This window comes from Cryptomeria japonica, chromosome 5 (assembly GCF_030272615.1).
Source record: "Cryptomeria japonica chromosome 5, Sugi_1.0, whole genome shotgun sequence".
In the NCBI taxonomy this organism is placed as follows: Eukaryota; Viridiplantae; Streptophyta; class Pinopsida; order Cupressales; family Cupressaceae; genus Cryptomeria; species Cryptomeria japonica.
In genome coordinates, this window is record NC_081409.1 from 712,182,294 (window position 1) to 712,197,128 (window position 14,835).

General features: G+C 37.7%; 1 protein-coding gene across 2 annotated transcripts in view; it reads right to left on the bottom strand.

Annotated features, from left to right (window-relative positions):
• Positions 1-13,572, bottom strand: part of LOC131042158 (uncharacterized) — a 182,283-nt gene extending 168,711 nt beyond the window's left edge. For both annotated transcript variants that reach the window (XM_059221655.1, XM_059221654.1), the window contains exon 1: positions 13,291-13,572. In XM_059221655.1, coding sequence (XP_059077638.1) covers positions 13,291-13,446 — 156 coding nt within the window. In that variant the 5' untranslated portion in view covers positions 13,447-13,572. The remainder of the gene's footprint in view (positions 1-13,290) is intronic.
• Positions 13,573-14,835: the final 1,263 nt, after the last annotated feature.

Consider the following 14,835-nt stretch of genomic DNA (forward strand, 5'->3'; position numbering starts at 1 on the left):
CCTGGAATGTGGACCAGCCTAAAAGTCTAAATGGTCCAAATGCCTTAAAATTGCCTTAAGTCAAGTCTGGGAAACCAAAGAAAGCATGATTTTAGATGGTTATTCACTCTTAAAAAACTTGTTTTTTCTGAACTACAATCCTTTTGTATCCCTGCTAACTTTTGTTGGTTTTTTAGCAGACTGAGACCTTTGAGCATTTATTCTTTTAATGCAAATTTGATTTGGCTGTTTGTGTAATGTCCCCACTTTGGAATAGAATTCAATAATGAATAATAATAATAAAATTAAAATTTTAAAAACTAAATTAAAATATAAAAGAATATAATTAATTAAATTAAGTTAATGAATGGTCAAAAGACATAAAATGAAAAGTTGTGACTCCCTCAAACATGAGATATAAAAGGAAGAAGAGAACCTCATTTAAGAGAGGAATAATTTGGGAATCAGAAGTGCAGATCTGATTTAAATAAGAAGCACAGATCTGATTATAAAAGGTTGTGCCCCTTTCAAAGGGCAGAAATGGTGAAGAGTTGCACTCTTCCAAAGGGTGCTAATGGTGAAAGGATGTGTCTCTTGCCAAAGGGCATACATGATGAAGAGGTGTGACCTCTCTCTCACATTGAGAGATATAAAGGAAAGGAATCAAAGAATTTAGTGGATCACAATCGATCAGAACAGATCAGAAGAGCTATTAAGTTATAGGCAGTAACATCTTTGTTCTTAGTGGCAGCCTCCAACTAGGATTTCAAACATAATCCAGGAGGAGAACAATCAGACCAAAGCAAGTAAGAGTTGGAACATAAATCCAAGAGCAGAATGGACAGATCAAGGCAACACATCATAGAATCATCAAACTATTTTAGCAGTACATCCCATTGGATTGAAGGGAAGTGCAGTGATAAGAGAGGGACATCTCTCTATCTAATAACGTGACTCCTTCCAACAAAGAGACACGGCCAATCAGGAGTTTAAGAGGGGTCATCGGGTGCCAAGGAGAGGACACGGAAAAGATAAGGAGAATTCGCACAGGACCAGAAAACACGGTCTACAAGAAGAAGAATATTCCAGCCACTGTGTCACGGTAACATCTTTCTGAATTTCTATTAGAATCGTACCTGCATATTATCATGTTTCACAGTCACAGCATTACACACATAGGGAATAAACTAAAATAACTACAGTAATCTACAGACAATTGACTCTAACAACATAAGCAAGTAAAAATACTGAATTTATAAGTTAATGATAACTCACACAGTGAATCAATGTTATCTCAGTAATTTCTCATAATGAATATAAGAAGTGAGTAATATGAAAGTCTATGAATGAACCATGAATGCACAAATCATGAAAATATACTGATAAAACATTAAGAATTTAAATCAGAATTACAATACTTACTTGTGAGGGAGGGAATGGAGGTGTAATGGAGAGGTTAGGAAAGACTCGTAAGTTGGCTGTCCTAGAACGACCCCAAAGGCGTCTAGGACCTTGAGAACACTTACCTTGAGGAGTCTAGCAACCTGGTTACAACCTCATCCCAAACCCACGAGCTAAGTAAGCCTGGAAGAAGGTCGATACATGAGGAGATCAGTTAGAGTCACCAAGTGGAGCAAGAGGGTTGGAGGAAACAACCTCTCTTGGGCTTGGACGGAGAGACTCTTAAGCTGTCCTCATAGTATCATCCTTCCAAACACTTGGTTTATATTAAGTTGGAATTCATGTCATAATATTAAACCTACATGTTTATTGGTCAGAGGAATGTATCCATTTGCATATGGTTTATTGTTATATGAAGGAAACTATATTAATCTTATGTTCCTAAGTTGATCAGGTATCATCTCTAACCCTAACTTTATAATTTTCCTGATTTTTATTACAGAATCTAGAAGGAGACATTACAGTTTGGCCTTTATTTTTGGGCAATTCTTTGGGTTGTGATAAAAAGGATGGCTTTTCTTGTTTTGAAATTCTAGCTGGTTATGTCAATGGTTTTAAATATATTCTTGCATCTTTTTGGATTGTCTTGACTAATGAAATTCTTTGGTTTATCTGGAAAAAGAGGAATACTGAGATTTTCCAAGGCAAAAGGAGCCTTACTGAGTTTCATTGTGAACTCACTTTTCTTCATGTTGCTTTTCAGGTCTCTGCTATCATGGAGATCCCTAAAGACTTCTTTATGATCTTGCTCGAGGAAGGATTAACGCTCATCTACAAAAACAAAATCAAGAATGCACATTTATTTCCATAGGAAGAAACAACATGAATTAAGAAGAGCTAGAGATCTTCAAATAGTACATGGACAGGCATAACATTCAGAAACCCTCTCAGATTGAAGAGACTATACATGGTACCAAGAAAAACAAGTATGAGCCCATTGTCAAAAATATAGATCAGGATGATCAGATTGTTCATCCTTTAGGAACTTATGAGTGTGATCAATGTAAGACAAGTTGTTGAACACAATGTACCATTGAGAGGGGCTTGAATCAGTGGTTCCTAAAAATCTTCTCTTTAAACCAAGCTTTGAGTACCAGTTAACAACCTAAACACTAAACAATCAAATCGATAAGATATGAGAGGATATCAAAATAGGCAAACACACAAATACATAATCCACAACACGAGATGTATGAGGAAAACCCTATATGGGAAAAACCTCGGTGAGAAAATGCTACTGGTGTCTACTGCTCTAATCTAGCCTCACAATGCAACAACAGATTACAAATGATTTAGGGCACCAACCCAAGGAGCACCAACCCTTACTGATGTTAGGGCACCAACCCAAGGAGCACCAAGCACCAACTCGGTGTAATACAATAAAATACAATTTTAATGCAATGATAGCACCTAGTTGCAAATGAGTTCTGCAACACCTGATCAACTGATGTCTGCTGTGTTGGTTGAAAATTTTGTGCACTTGGGGAAATATACAAAATTGTGGTTTCAACCACAGCACGTGAGTAAAACTCTTCTAATTAAGGGAAGGCTCCCCCTATCTAACTACAACTTTGAAAATAAAATAGGATGGGACAGCAATCTTTCTTCTTCTTTCAAGAATGACAATATCCTTTTCTCTTCACAGAAGAGGATGGCAATTGAATATAAACAGCAGTAACCACTTTCAAATGAAATGAGAGAAAGGAAATGAAGTTTCCTGAAAGTGCAAAGACTTCCGTCACTTCCTTCGGGACGGGACGACAATATCAAGCTCAAAGACTTGATTATATGAAGTCCTATCTACCCTTTTCTATACTAATGCTATAAAGGACAAGTTATAACAGCTCAAAGACTGGAATTTCTTATTCTTTTCTTCTTTAAAACAATGAGAAGTAGTGTAAGCTCAAAGACTCACAGCTATTTCCCACAAAATCTATTCCTAAATTCTCCTAAGAACAAGTGAAAGCACAAAGACTTGCAGCTTCTCTCAACAAAATATTTATTTTAATCTATATTAAACTCAACTACTTGCAGCACAAAGACTGCAAATCAGATGTGATTAAGCTCTTTAGGAACACTTGCAAGAAAGATAATATAGAACACTAACTCAAGAATGTAGCACAAAGACTCAAAGCTTGAGCAATTTCCTTCTATTCCTTTCAATTCTTGAATTTACACATGAAAGCTCAAAGACTTCTTTGTTGTAAATTTGGTAGAGTTTTTGCTTGCTTTCCAAAAGATAAAGATTACAATAGACCCCTCAAGTATTTATAGAAGAGGAGCCTTGAGAAAAAGGTGGGAGGATCCTAACTAACTTGAGAGATTCTCTCAACCACCAAGACTTATTCAATAACTAACTAAGACTTATTCCAACTACAGTCCTAATTGGACACAACTTGTAGTTGTTTTACATGTAATTACAAAAGTGCAAGTAATGTGTAACTTGCATTTTACAAAAAAAAAATACTTTTACATGTAACTTGTCAAAACAAAATTACAACTAAAGATTACAAAAATGGAAAAATACAACTAAGTGTTGAAAAACACTTAAGTTGCATTACGTGAAGACACGAATCCTTTAAATTTTTGGATGCTCGCTTGTAGTTCCTCGAGATTCGGTTCATGGTTGTTCTTGGCAACAGCCATGGTCTTCACAATAGTCTCATGACACCGGAGGAGCGCAAAGTTGTTTTTATCCAAGATAGACTGAATTTCATGCAAAAAGGCTTGGTGTTTCATCAATATCTGAATTGAAGCAGCCGAGAATTGTTCACTCCTCCATTCATTATGAATCCTCATCTGTAAATCAGCAAGAACTTCTTTTGGAATTAGCTCTCCATCTTGACTTACTATGTTGCGAGAGGCCCTTTCACAATGTGAGACAATATCTCGAAAAACTTCACCCCGGAATCTCTTTGCATCACCGATCTCCTCAATGAGGGATTTAAGAACAAGGGCCTTGTTTTCCAGGAGCTCTTCAAATTCTAAGTACATGACCCTGGAAGAGATGATGGCATGCTCCTGTAAGACACTCAGCTGTTGTTGGGGCATGGTACGCCAGATTGTCAAACTTTCTTCAACACTTTCCAGATTCTTTTTGAAAGTATCAGAAGTCTGATCCAGTTTCTCCTCAATGGTCTCTAACTTAGACATCATCTGGAAAATGTCTTTCATTACCCGTGCACATAGATCATGAAGCTGATCAACCCAGGAATCCAGTGCTTGTACCTTCTGAGCAGCCCTTTCCACTCCACGAATTGATTCTTGGGAACCAGAAGAACCTATGGAGTTACTCCCTTCAGCAGCAGGTTTTGTAATTTTATGAACGGCTGCCATAAGTTGTCGGTTTTCATCTTCTAGCTTGTCTTTCTTTGCTAGAAGCTCATCACATCTTTGCACCAGCGAAGCAACAGAAAACTAAGCATCATGTTTAATGACCTCATGCGTCTGTTTACCCAACTCTATCCTTGTAAGCTTATAATCGGCAGCTGGCATTTCCTCAAGTGGCTTATCTACAATAGGTTCCACAATTTCAGCTACCTTCATCTTGTTGCTGTCAATAGTTACTCTGGAGATAGTCTTGGGCTTCTTAGCAACTTTGGATCTGGATTGTTTCAGTTGCTGATAATCAAAGGCATCAGGTGAGATTTCTTGCTTCTTCCTTTTCGGAGTAAAAGAACTAAGCCATGGAGGCAAAGTCATCAACTCCCCTTCAGTAGCAATTGTAGGCAAAGGAGAAGCAGTTTCTGTTTGAATCACCGTGGTCATCCTAGGAGGAATATCTGTTTGGACAGCGACCATGTTTTGCTCAGTTACCAACGGGCAGGCAGATTGCCTCATAAATTCTTCAAAATCAGAAGTGGAAGTATCAATTTCTAATAACTAGATGCAAGTAGGAATATCCTTAGGAATTTCCAACACAGTCTCTTGTTGATGATCAGGAGATGGCTCATATGCTGAAATGGGAATTGCATTCTGAGGAGATTCATCCACAAGCAAATCAAGAGGAAAAAGAGGCGTCTCAATGGAAACTGGAGGAATGATCTCATGAGGCGAGTCTGAAACTGGAGACTTAGGAGCATCATTAGATTGTTGCCCTTCTTCTGGATTATCTAGATCGATCACCTGAACATGAAAACGTGATTTTTCCTTCCCACGAACTGTTGTCTCCTCAGGAGGAAGCACTACTGCACGACTGCCTCGCAACTTGATTCTTGTGCCCGAAGACGATGCACCCTCCTTGTTGTCAACCCGAATCTCAGACTTATGTCCAAGAGGCCCCGTAGAATCATCTTCTTTTCCAACCTTGATTTTTATAAGTTTTATAGCATTATTTTTCAACCATACGTTAGTGTTAGCCAAGATAGGCTGAAATCTCTCAAGGATGGATATGCACTCTTTGTGCGACCATTGGATCAAAGGAAGTGGAGCTTCCTCAACCCTCCGAGAAATGTATTCAGGATCAAGTATGTGCCCATCATCAATCATCCCTTGTGAGATATCCACCAAGTTCAAATCAACAATTTGCTCAACAGTGAACCTGCAGTAATCCATCTTCAGAACTTCGGCTTCTGTGCGGAGATCTACCCAGATGTCCTCAATGCGATGCACATGCACAAAGGATTTCTTGATCTTTTCCTTCATACCCCTGTAATCAAAATCAGCTCTAGGTTTAAACTTTTTGAGCTTGATTTCCTGCAATTCAGTCTACATGGCCTTAGCTTTCACGGATGTGACAAGGGAATACCGGCCAATTTTCAATGGATTTGTGGTAGAGATCCCCATTCCAACCTTGTGTCTAGCAGACTGGAAAGTGTGGACAGCCATGATTTGTCTTCCCAACTCCATAAGAATGATCTTGTCGGTCGGGTATCTGGGAAGCATATATGGCTGACCACCATAGCATCCGATCCTCATATAGGTGAAGGTGGGAAACTGCAGAAACAAATATCCATATTCACATACCCTTTCCCATGCCTCATCCGATACTCTTTTGTTCCTCAGAGTTATGTCAAACTGGCATATGAAATATCCGAAGAATGCATCTTGAACTCTTCTGAAATGCAATCTGCTGGGTCTCAACGGCGACTGGTCATAATATTCCCAAACTGGTATAAGTGAGCGATCACCCTTGGTAGAAAGACCTGGAAAGTGTCTAAGTGATGCTGCCAAGTATACCGAATACGAATTCATGAAGAAAGTCATGGTGGTAGGGACTGCTGCAAGTTGTTCACACAAGGCATCGCTGATAACTTCTCCCCATGAAATGTGATGAGACTGCCTTATGAACATGATGAACTGATACATCCATGGCTCAAAGACATTAGAATACTCGAGGCCCATCATCCTGCTAAGAAGGGTTATGGTATCTCCTATTTCCCATTTGAAATCGCAGCGGTACAACTTCGCCCACCTTGAGAAGGAGGCTCGTGGCTCTTGGATCCACCTGTTGATATGTCGCTTGCAATCTTTTTCCCTCTTCACGTAATACTATGCTGCACTTTCTTTGGAGATTTCCATGTAAACAGGTGCAGAAGGTATTCTGAAGACCTTCTCGATCGTATCTGCATCAAGACGGATTATAGCTTCGCAATCATCATTTTTTATGACTCTTGACTCTTTGTCAAAATGATGGGCGTAGGCGAGAACAAGCTCAGGTTCTAGGACAGCAACCGAGAAAGAAGATGCATGATGGATATCGCTGTCCAACAGCTGCTGCAAGTTATTATCCTGTGGATCTTCTACCCTCTTGACGAATTCCGACATATCCACGTGCCCTATTTCCTTATCTCTGATACGATCCAAAGGGGAAGAAACTTGGGAAGGTGCTACCTCGTTCTAATATTTGTCATATTTGTACTTCATCGTTTTTGAAACTGGAGATGCTGGCAAATCTGACATTGACTGTGAACCTGGAATACTGTGATGAAGACTTAAAAGAGTTAAGGCAACATCATAGTCAGCTGCAAATATCATTCATCCTTCTTCAAATGGGAATTCAAATGGGAAAAACTTCGATTCTTGAACTTCACGATTTTGTGAGAGGAAGAGGGGAAATATATAGAAATGGGAAAATCTTGACTTTGACCAATTTCGGATCTTGGGGAAATTTTTGCAAGTATACAAGTTGGAAAGAACATACATGCAATCGGGGTTTTAAAACCCGAATGCAAGTACACTTGTGAATTTGCAAACGAAGAAATGGATGGAAAATGAGAATTTGACTTGCGATAAATGACGGAAATGAAAAGTACGGATATGGGAAACATGAATTGATAGAAATGGGAAAATCCGAGAATGTCATTTTCATGAAAATGGGAAGAACTTTTCAACATGTAATCCGATTTTTAAAACCCGAATTTGAAAGGGGGGGGTATTTCACACTTTTCAACTTGGAATTTTAACCAAAAATGGTTAAATTCCTTAACCGTAAGGGAAGAACAAGAATTTCCAGCGAACTTGTAATCAGGATTAAAAATCCCAAATACAAGTAAAGAGGGAAATATGGGAAGAACAATGCAATTCAAAAATTGCATACCAAGGGGAAGATCTCTCTCACAAAAATCGATTTTTGGGGGAAAAGCAACATATTTACAAAAATGCAACTAAGAAGGAAAACAAAGAAAGCAAGAAAATAATAAAATGAAGGAAAGAAAGAAAAGAGAACATACCTTTCTTCAAACAGAAAATGCTTCTTCAAAAATGCAATCAAACTTGGAATGAAGAAAAATATCCAATAAATAGAGACAAACCGTAATCCCCAAACCCTTGCCACGTTTTGGGAAAAACGTCTTATGTGGAAAAACGTGGCAGCAAATGCATGAAGATAGGGCCAAATCCTTAGGGAAATACCATGTATGAAAATGTCAAAGCCAAAGGCCCAAGGATGAAGGGGAAAACACGGCATCAAATCCTTCCAATGTGCAGCGAAAGGAGGGTCACGTGGAAAACGGTTTGAAGAAGTAAAAACGCAGCAAATGGATTGTAAACCGTTTACCAAATCAAAGGCAACGTGTTTACACACTCGCAAAAAACACCTTGCAATCATTTCACCTTCTTATTCCTAGAAGATCTCCACAAAAATCGATTGAAAATTTCCACAAATTTGCTTCCAGCTGAAAATCGGGTTTTTTGGACACAAGAACAAGTTCAAATTTGTTCATACATGTGAAAATTGGGTTTTAGAGAAGATATGGCAAGTTTAAAATTGTCAAAAATGCACTTTATGTGTAAAATCGGGTTTTTTTAGACCAAAGTGCAAGTTTAAAATTGTCACTTTTTCACTTGCAAGGCAAAATCGGGGTTTTTGGAGAGAGATGCAAGTTTTACTTACTTGTAAAAGGGGAAATAAAACCCCTACAACAAGTTATAACTTACTTGCACATATGTAATAGGGGTTTAAAATCCCTATTACATGTAAAAACCATTAAAGTAGGGGTTTTTGGAGAGAACTACAAGTTTACTTGTAATTTAGCCAAAAAAATCCCTATTTTAACTAAACAAGCCAAAAAACAATAAAAAAAATAAAAACAACAAAAGGGGAAATTTAAAACAAATTACAAGTATTCATCTTTTAATAAAAGTGCACATGTAATAAGCTGAAAATTCCCCTAAAAAGACCAAAACAATAGACATCATTAAAACTTGCAGTTTGAAGAAAATTCTCCACCTGCAGTCGGGATTTTAAAACCCGAAATTGAAGGAAAGACATAGCAAACGAACCCAGAATACGACGAAAATCGAAACGTAGTTCGAGGATGGACTGAGGATTAAGCCAGTCCAAGGATTAGTCGAAATTCTGCCTCGGGAAGCATGCCATAGAGTAAAAATTTTCATTTTTTCACAAAAATTTTATGTAATGGTCCTTCATTTTTGGAAACAAAAATGAGGACAACATGTTGGTTATCACCTTCCTCTATTTCACCAGTCCTTCTAATGTCGGTTATTAGATTTTTCTCTCTGATCTCTTATCGGTTACTCTCTGCCTCTCTTCTCTTTCTCAGAACCTCACCCTACACAGTATCACACTTGGATGCTTTCCTAATCATTCAATCTCTACCGGTATGCTTGACTGTTAAGATTATAACAGTTTACTGATTACTCTGTCTCTGTCGATTAGAACCTCACCGATTCAACCTGCTAACTCCACACTCTATGTGAAAGAACTCTCAGGCAGATAGTCTCTCTTCTTGCTCAAGCTCTCTTCTTACTTTCGACTCGCATTCAGCATCACAATCTTTAGTTTCGAGTTCACATATTTATATCTGAGGGTTCCAGCCAAAAGCAACATTCAAATAGTGGTGTGCTAGGGTTTTCCTCTACCAACTCAATCCACATCAAATTTGATGGGATTTGCTTTTCTGATATGATGATCTGCATCATGTCAATCAACATCGCCATATCCTTGCCTTCCTATGCACGTTTTCTATTTTAGACGTCTACATCATGCTTTTTGGCCTTTCTCTGTACATCACCATTAATGCTTCAGTTGTTTCCTTTGTCCAGTGACCACAAAGATCAAATTGTCCTGCAGAATAAGATCAATCATCTTGCCTCTCTATCTTCCTCGAGCCGCAACATCCTGCCATCGTTCCATGATTTGCAGGTTCTTCATTAATGTTGACCTGCTTGTCAAACTACCACGTCGATGAATACTTCACCGACCTCTGCGTGCTCGCCACCTGGTGTCCAACTATCATCCTTGTCAACATCCACCTATGCTCAGGCTGCAAAGTCGGTTTGACATCCTTCACCGACCAAGACATACCACCGGTTCAACTCACCTTACCGGTATAACCTAACTTCACCGGTGGACCTTCATACCTATTGGCCTCTTCTCTGTCGATGGACCAACTTGGCCTTCCATCAAACATGCTGGTCCATCCACTAAGTCCATTTACCAGTTGCATTATACTTCTCTTTGTATACCGGTGATCACATCCCCCTGTTCTTTGCTTCCATGCTTGCTTGCCTTGCCTTGTCAGTGGTACCGATACATGTTGTACTTCATGTGTATTGGAAGCATACCTTTTCTATCTACTTACACACTCCATCCTTCATACCGGTTGACAACATTACTTGCTTCACCTATACCGATCACCACTACTTGCTTTACCGATGACCATACCATGCCGGTTGACATCAATGACAATATAATGCCAACACAAGCAATGTGAAAGGATTATGGGAGTCGTAGTTCATGCTTAAGTTGCTTTGTTTTGGTGTATGTCATGGTGTAGATTCATTCACTAAGTGTTAATTTAACAAAAAGTTGTCAATAAGGGCATGGTGTATTGTTTAAAAACTTAATTTATTGTTGATACCAGTAAGGTTCAAACCTTGACTAGGCCATTGAGCTGGCAAACATTGTGCTTGCACTGGGCTATTCAACTCATGGGTTTGGGTTGCTTGTTGTAGAAAGACAATAATGCCTTCAAGAAGAGGACCCTCACTTGTAGTTTCTGTTTTGGTTGATGGTTCAATCAAAGTTCCAAGACTCGAACTCGCCTCAAACTCGGCAAGCTGATTTTTGACTCGAACTCGGACTCAGCAAATTGAAAAACCCAAGAAATTCAAATATTTTTAACGATTTTAAACTTCTTTCATGCATTTTTTAATAAATAAACATTAAAGACACAATAATCTCATCAAATAGAAGCACATACACAATTTTACATTGATCACATAAGTATAAATGCAAATTTTAGGCTTGTGCTGAAGGAAATAAGCTAAACTAAATAACACATTAGAAATATAGATAGTGTCAAATGTCTACAAAATTCATGGAATATGAAATCCATGTCATCAAAAGTTCAAAACATATATCAAGTTCAACATAAAAGCTAGAGCCTAGAAGTCTAAGGCTCAGAGAAGCCAATATCAGTGTGAGCCTAAGATAGGTCCTGGAACATTTTGCAGCCATGATATCTGCCTGTGTCTCAGGCTCAGTCTCAGTGACATCAACATCCTCATCCACTGTTGTTATATGGAGCCTAATTAGACTCGGAGGTTAAATTTTCCCCTTTTATTGGCACAGTTTCCCCCCAAATTATTCAACAAGGATTTGGCGGCAGTGCCCCCAAGAAGGGGTCAAGGGACAACACCCCTTGCGGGGTCCTCAAATGACTTTTATTTCATTCCTCTATTTAATCTTTTTCTGCATTTAATTGATATTTTATACATGCAATTCCTAACATCCACATCATCCTTGGACATATTCACTGTTTATTCCACTTAAAACAAAGACTTTTTAAATTTTTTTGGCAATTTTACTGTTGCCTAGGCAATAGAGTCCAGGCGTCGAGACTTAGCAAGTCTGCCCAGTTTGGCAAACTCAGCAAGTCTGCCAAGACACGACCAAACTCGGCCGAGTCCAAGTCTAGAGGTGCCTGGCCACAGCAAGGGCAACCTGCCTCGGGACTCAGCGAATCTTGCAAAGACGCTCAGAGTCTTGTAACTATGGGTTCAATGATACTTTTGGAGCTCCAACTCCTCATATTGTAACTTCTTTTTGTAGATGATATCTAATATAAAAAAACTGTCTACCTTTGACTCAAATACACCACCTCCAGACTCCCTGCAAATTTGCAACTAATTGTGCCTTCTATGCATGTCTTAGCAAGCTCCAATTTGTAGTCATGCCCTAAAAGTATTGCGCAACTATGTTATTCATTATATATTTTCACCATTTCATAGGTTTTGAGAGTTTTACAGGATGGCAAGAGATTGATTAAGGTTACAACTAATTGTGCCTTCTATGCATGTCTTAGCAAGCTCCAGTTTGTAGTCATGCCCTAAAAGTATTGCGCAACTATGTTATTCATTATATATTTTCACCATTTCATAGGTTTTGAGAGTTTTACAAGATGGCAAGAGATTGATTAAGGTTGCAGACACAATTTAAAAAACAACTTTTATGCAATTTAAATGCAAAAATTTGTTGAAAATGTCAATGGATGATTTAGAAGATGGGATTTTTGGGGAAGAAAAATCATTGGCAGCTCCAGTTCACTAAAAAGGGATATAATCAAAGATTTTTTTGGAGATTTTTGCTTATATAGAAAAAATCAAGATATCATTTATAATCAAAACAAGCGTTCAAATATACATTCCAAGGTCTTCGAATGCAGTGGTAATGGAAGGTAGTTGCAAGAAAATGACAGATTAAAATTATTCTCGCTGCAATAAATTGGCCTAAAATTCCAAAAGATATGGAGCAGGCTTATGACCTAATTTACACCCAAGCTTATCCCGCATTGTGTTAAAAGCTGCCCCTAACTTACACCCAAAAATTACAAAAGAAATTCGAAAATTTCCTACCAAATATTGATACCCACATTTTCAACCTTACTAATTACTGGGTAGAGTAAAAATTGCGAAAACAACGGCAAGAAAAAGAAAAAGAAAAAGGAAAAGGAAAATAGGACCGATCTGAAATTTTCTTATAATCATATAGTAATACCCACTATTTCAATTTTTCTCAACTACTGCCCATTCTTATATATAAGCATCAACAAGAAACCTACCTATCTGAGATTTCTCCATATGTGCATATCGATGCCCACGAGTTAAACGTATTCCCACACTGGGTATGGCTAGATAATTGGTTAAAAAAAACTATCAGTCTGAAACTCTGCATACCCACACACTAACCTCTCTACCCAACTTCTGATTATTGCAATATATTTGGAAAGTAAGTAAACAATTCACCTGGAAATTCCATATCCAATTATTAACACTTGAAATGTCAGCACTTCCCAATTATTGGGTATCGCAAAAAAATTGAAAAAAATTTAGTCGCCTTAATTTTATAACCACGTTTTAATGATTGAGAAGATCATTTTTACAAACCTTGAGTTCAGAATCGCAATAAATGTGGACTAATCCAAAGGAAGCTCTGCAAGCAACCCATAGAAGAGGGGTCTCCCCACACGCAGAGCCTGTTATAAGTGGCTTCCCTGTTAGTCTCAATGTTGCCCATTGAACATGTCTGGCTTCTTTCTCCATGCCTGAATTCAGACAAAGCTTTTGGAGGGAAATCTAATTTTGGGTTATTACGAGAAGCGATTTTGCGTTTGTTTCGGAAGTACTGTTCGGTGTATATGCCAACTCGGCAATCCCGTTGGAGTTTAAATGGATTCCTTGGGTTGTGGTCTTATGGAGAGGGGGTTATGTATTGCTCATAAATTTAGGAATTTTATTTTACATTACGTAGTATTATGAAGTTTATAGCTAAATTTAATAGTTTAAAAAAAATGATAAAATTTAGGAAGGTGATGGCTTTATTATATCGTGAGCCATCTACAATGACATACAAATATCTTATATGACAGGTAAATGTATGCATGCTTCAGTTTTTCTATTAAGAATCATTGCTCAGTTTTTCTATTAAGAATCATTGCTTCATGTCCTTCTTGACAACTAATAAACATGCAAGATAATTATGTGATATCTCTCGGCATTATTTTACTTAGTATACTAGTAGATTTTAGAGAGGAATTAAAAAAATTGAGATATCTTCTAACAATATCACGTAAACAAAGAATCCTTAAGTAAATTTCTAACATTTGAGAGTTGAAAAGTAGGGGTTTCTCTTTTTCAAGTAAATTTAATGGTAAGTTTTCTTATTTTATTAGATTTATCGCTTATTAATTATATCTTGAAACTTTTTACATATGATTATATTTTGTTAATTTTTTTAATAGAAAGTGTAATAAAGAAAAATATGATTTCATAAATTTGATACTTTTTCGTATGCAAGAGGGAATGGACAAAACAAGATGGCATGGGAGTTGCATTTATTCCACTTGATTTTATACTTGCTCTGGCTTTCTCTTTATGTGTGTAGTTTGGATGCTTAGATTGATGTTTTATAGCAAACAAGATAACTAAACCCAACATTTTCCCTATCCTTTTATTGATATAACCCTTGCATTCTAAGCCCAACTCAAAGATTACTTGTATGCCTACCTTGGTGAGAATCATTATTGGAACGGGTCTCTTAAACAAAAGCATTGGTGTAGATTCATCTACCTTGTTCAAATTTCATTTTCACGTCCTCCACACTTGGTCGTCATGCATTAGCTTGTGCATGATTTTTTTTTTAGGATTGGTTAACTTAGAAATTTTTAGTACTTTCATCTACCTTGTTCAAATTTCATTTTCACGCCCTCCAAACTTACTCCTTTCCAAAATTGGGCTATCATGGATTAGCTTATGCATGAATTTTTTGGGGTTTGTTTAACTTAGAAATGTTTAGCCTAGCCTAGGCCAAACAAATTACAATTGAGGGTTCTCTTCATAAAGGTATTATCACCCTTCTACCACAAGCAACTCAAACCCATGAATTGAATAGCCCACTGCAAGCACAACGTTTGTGAGCTCAATGGCCTAGCA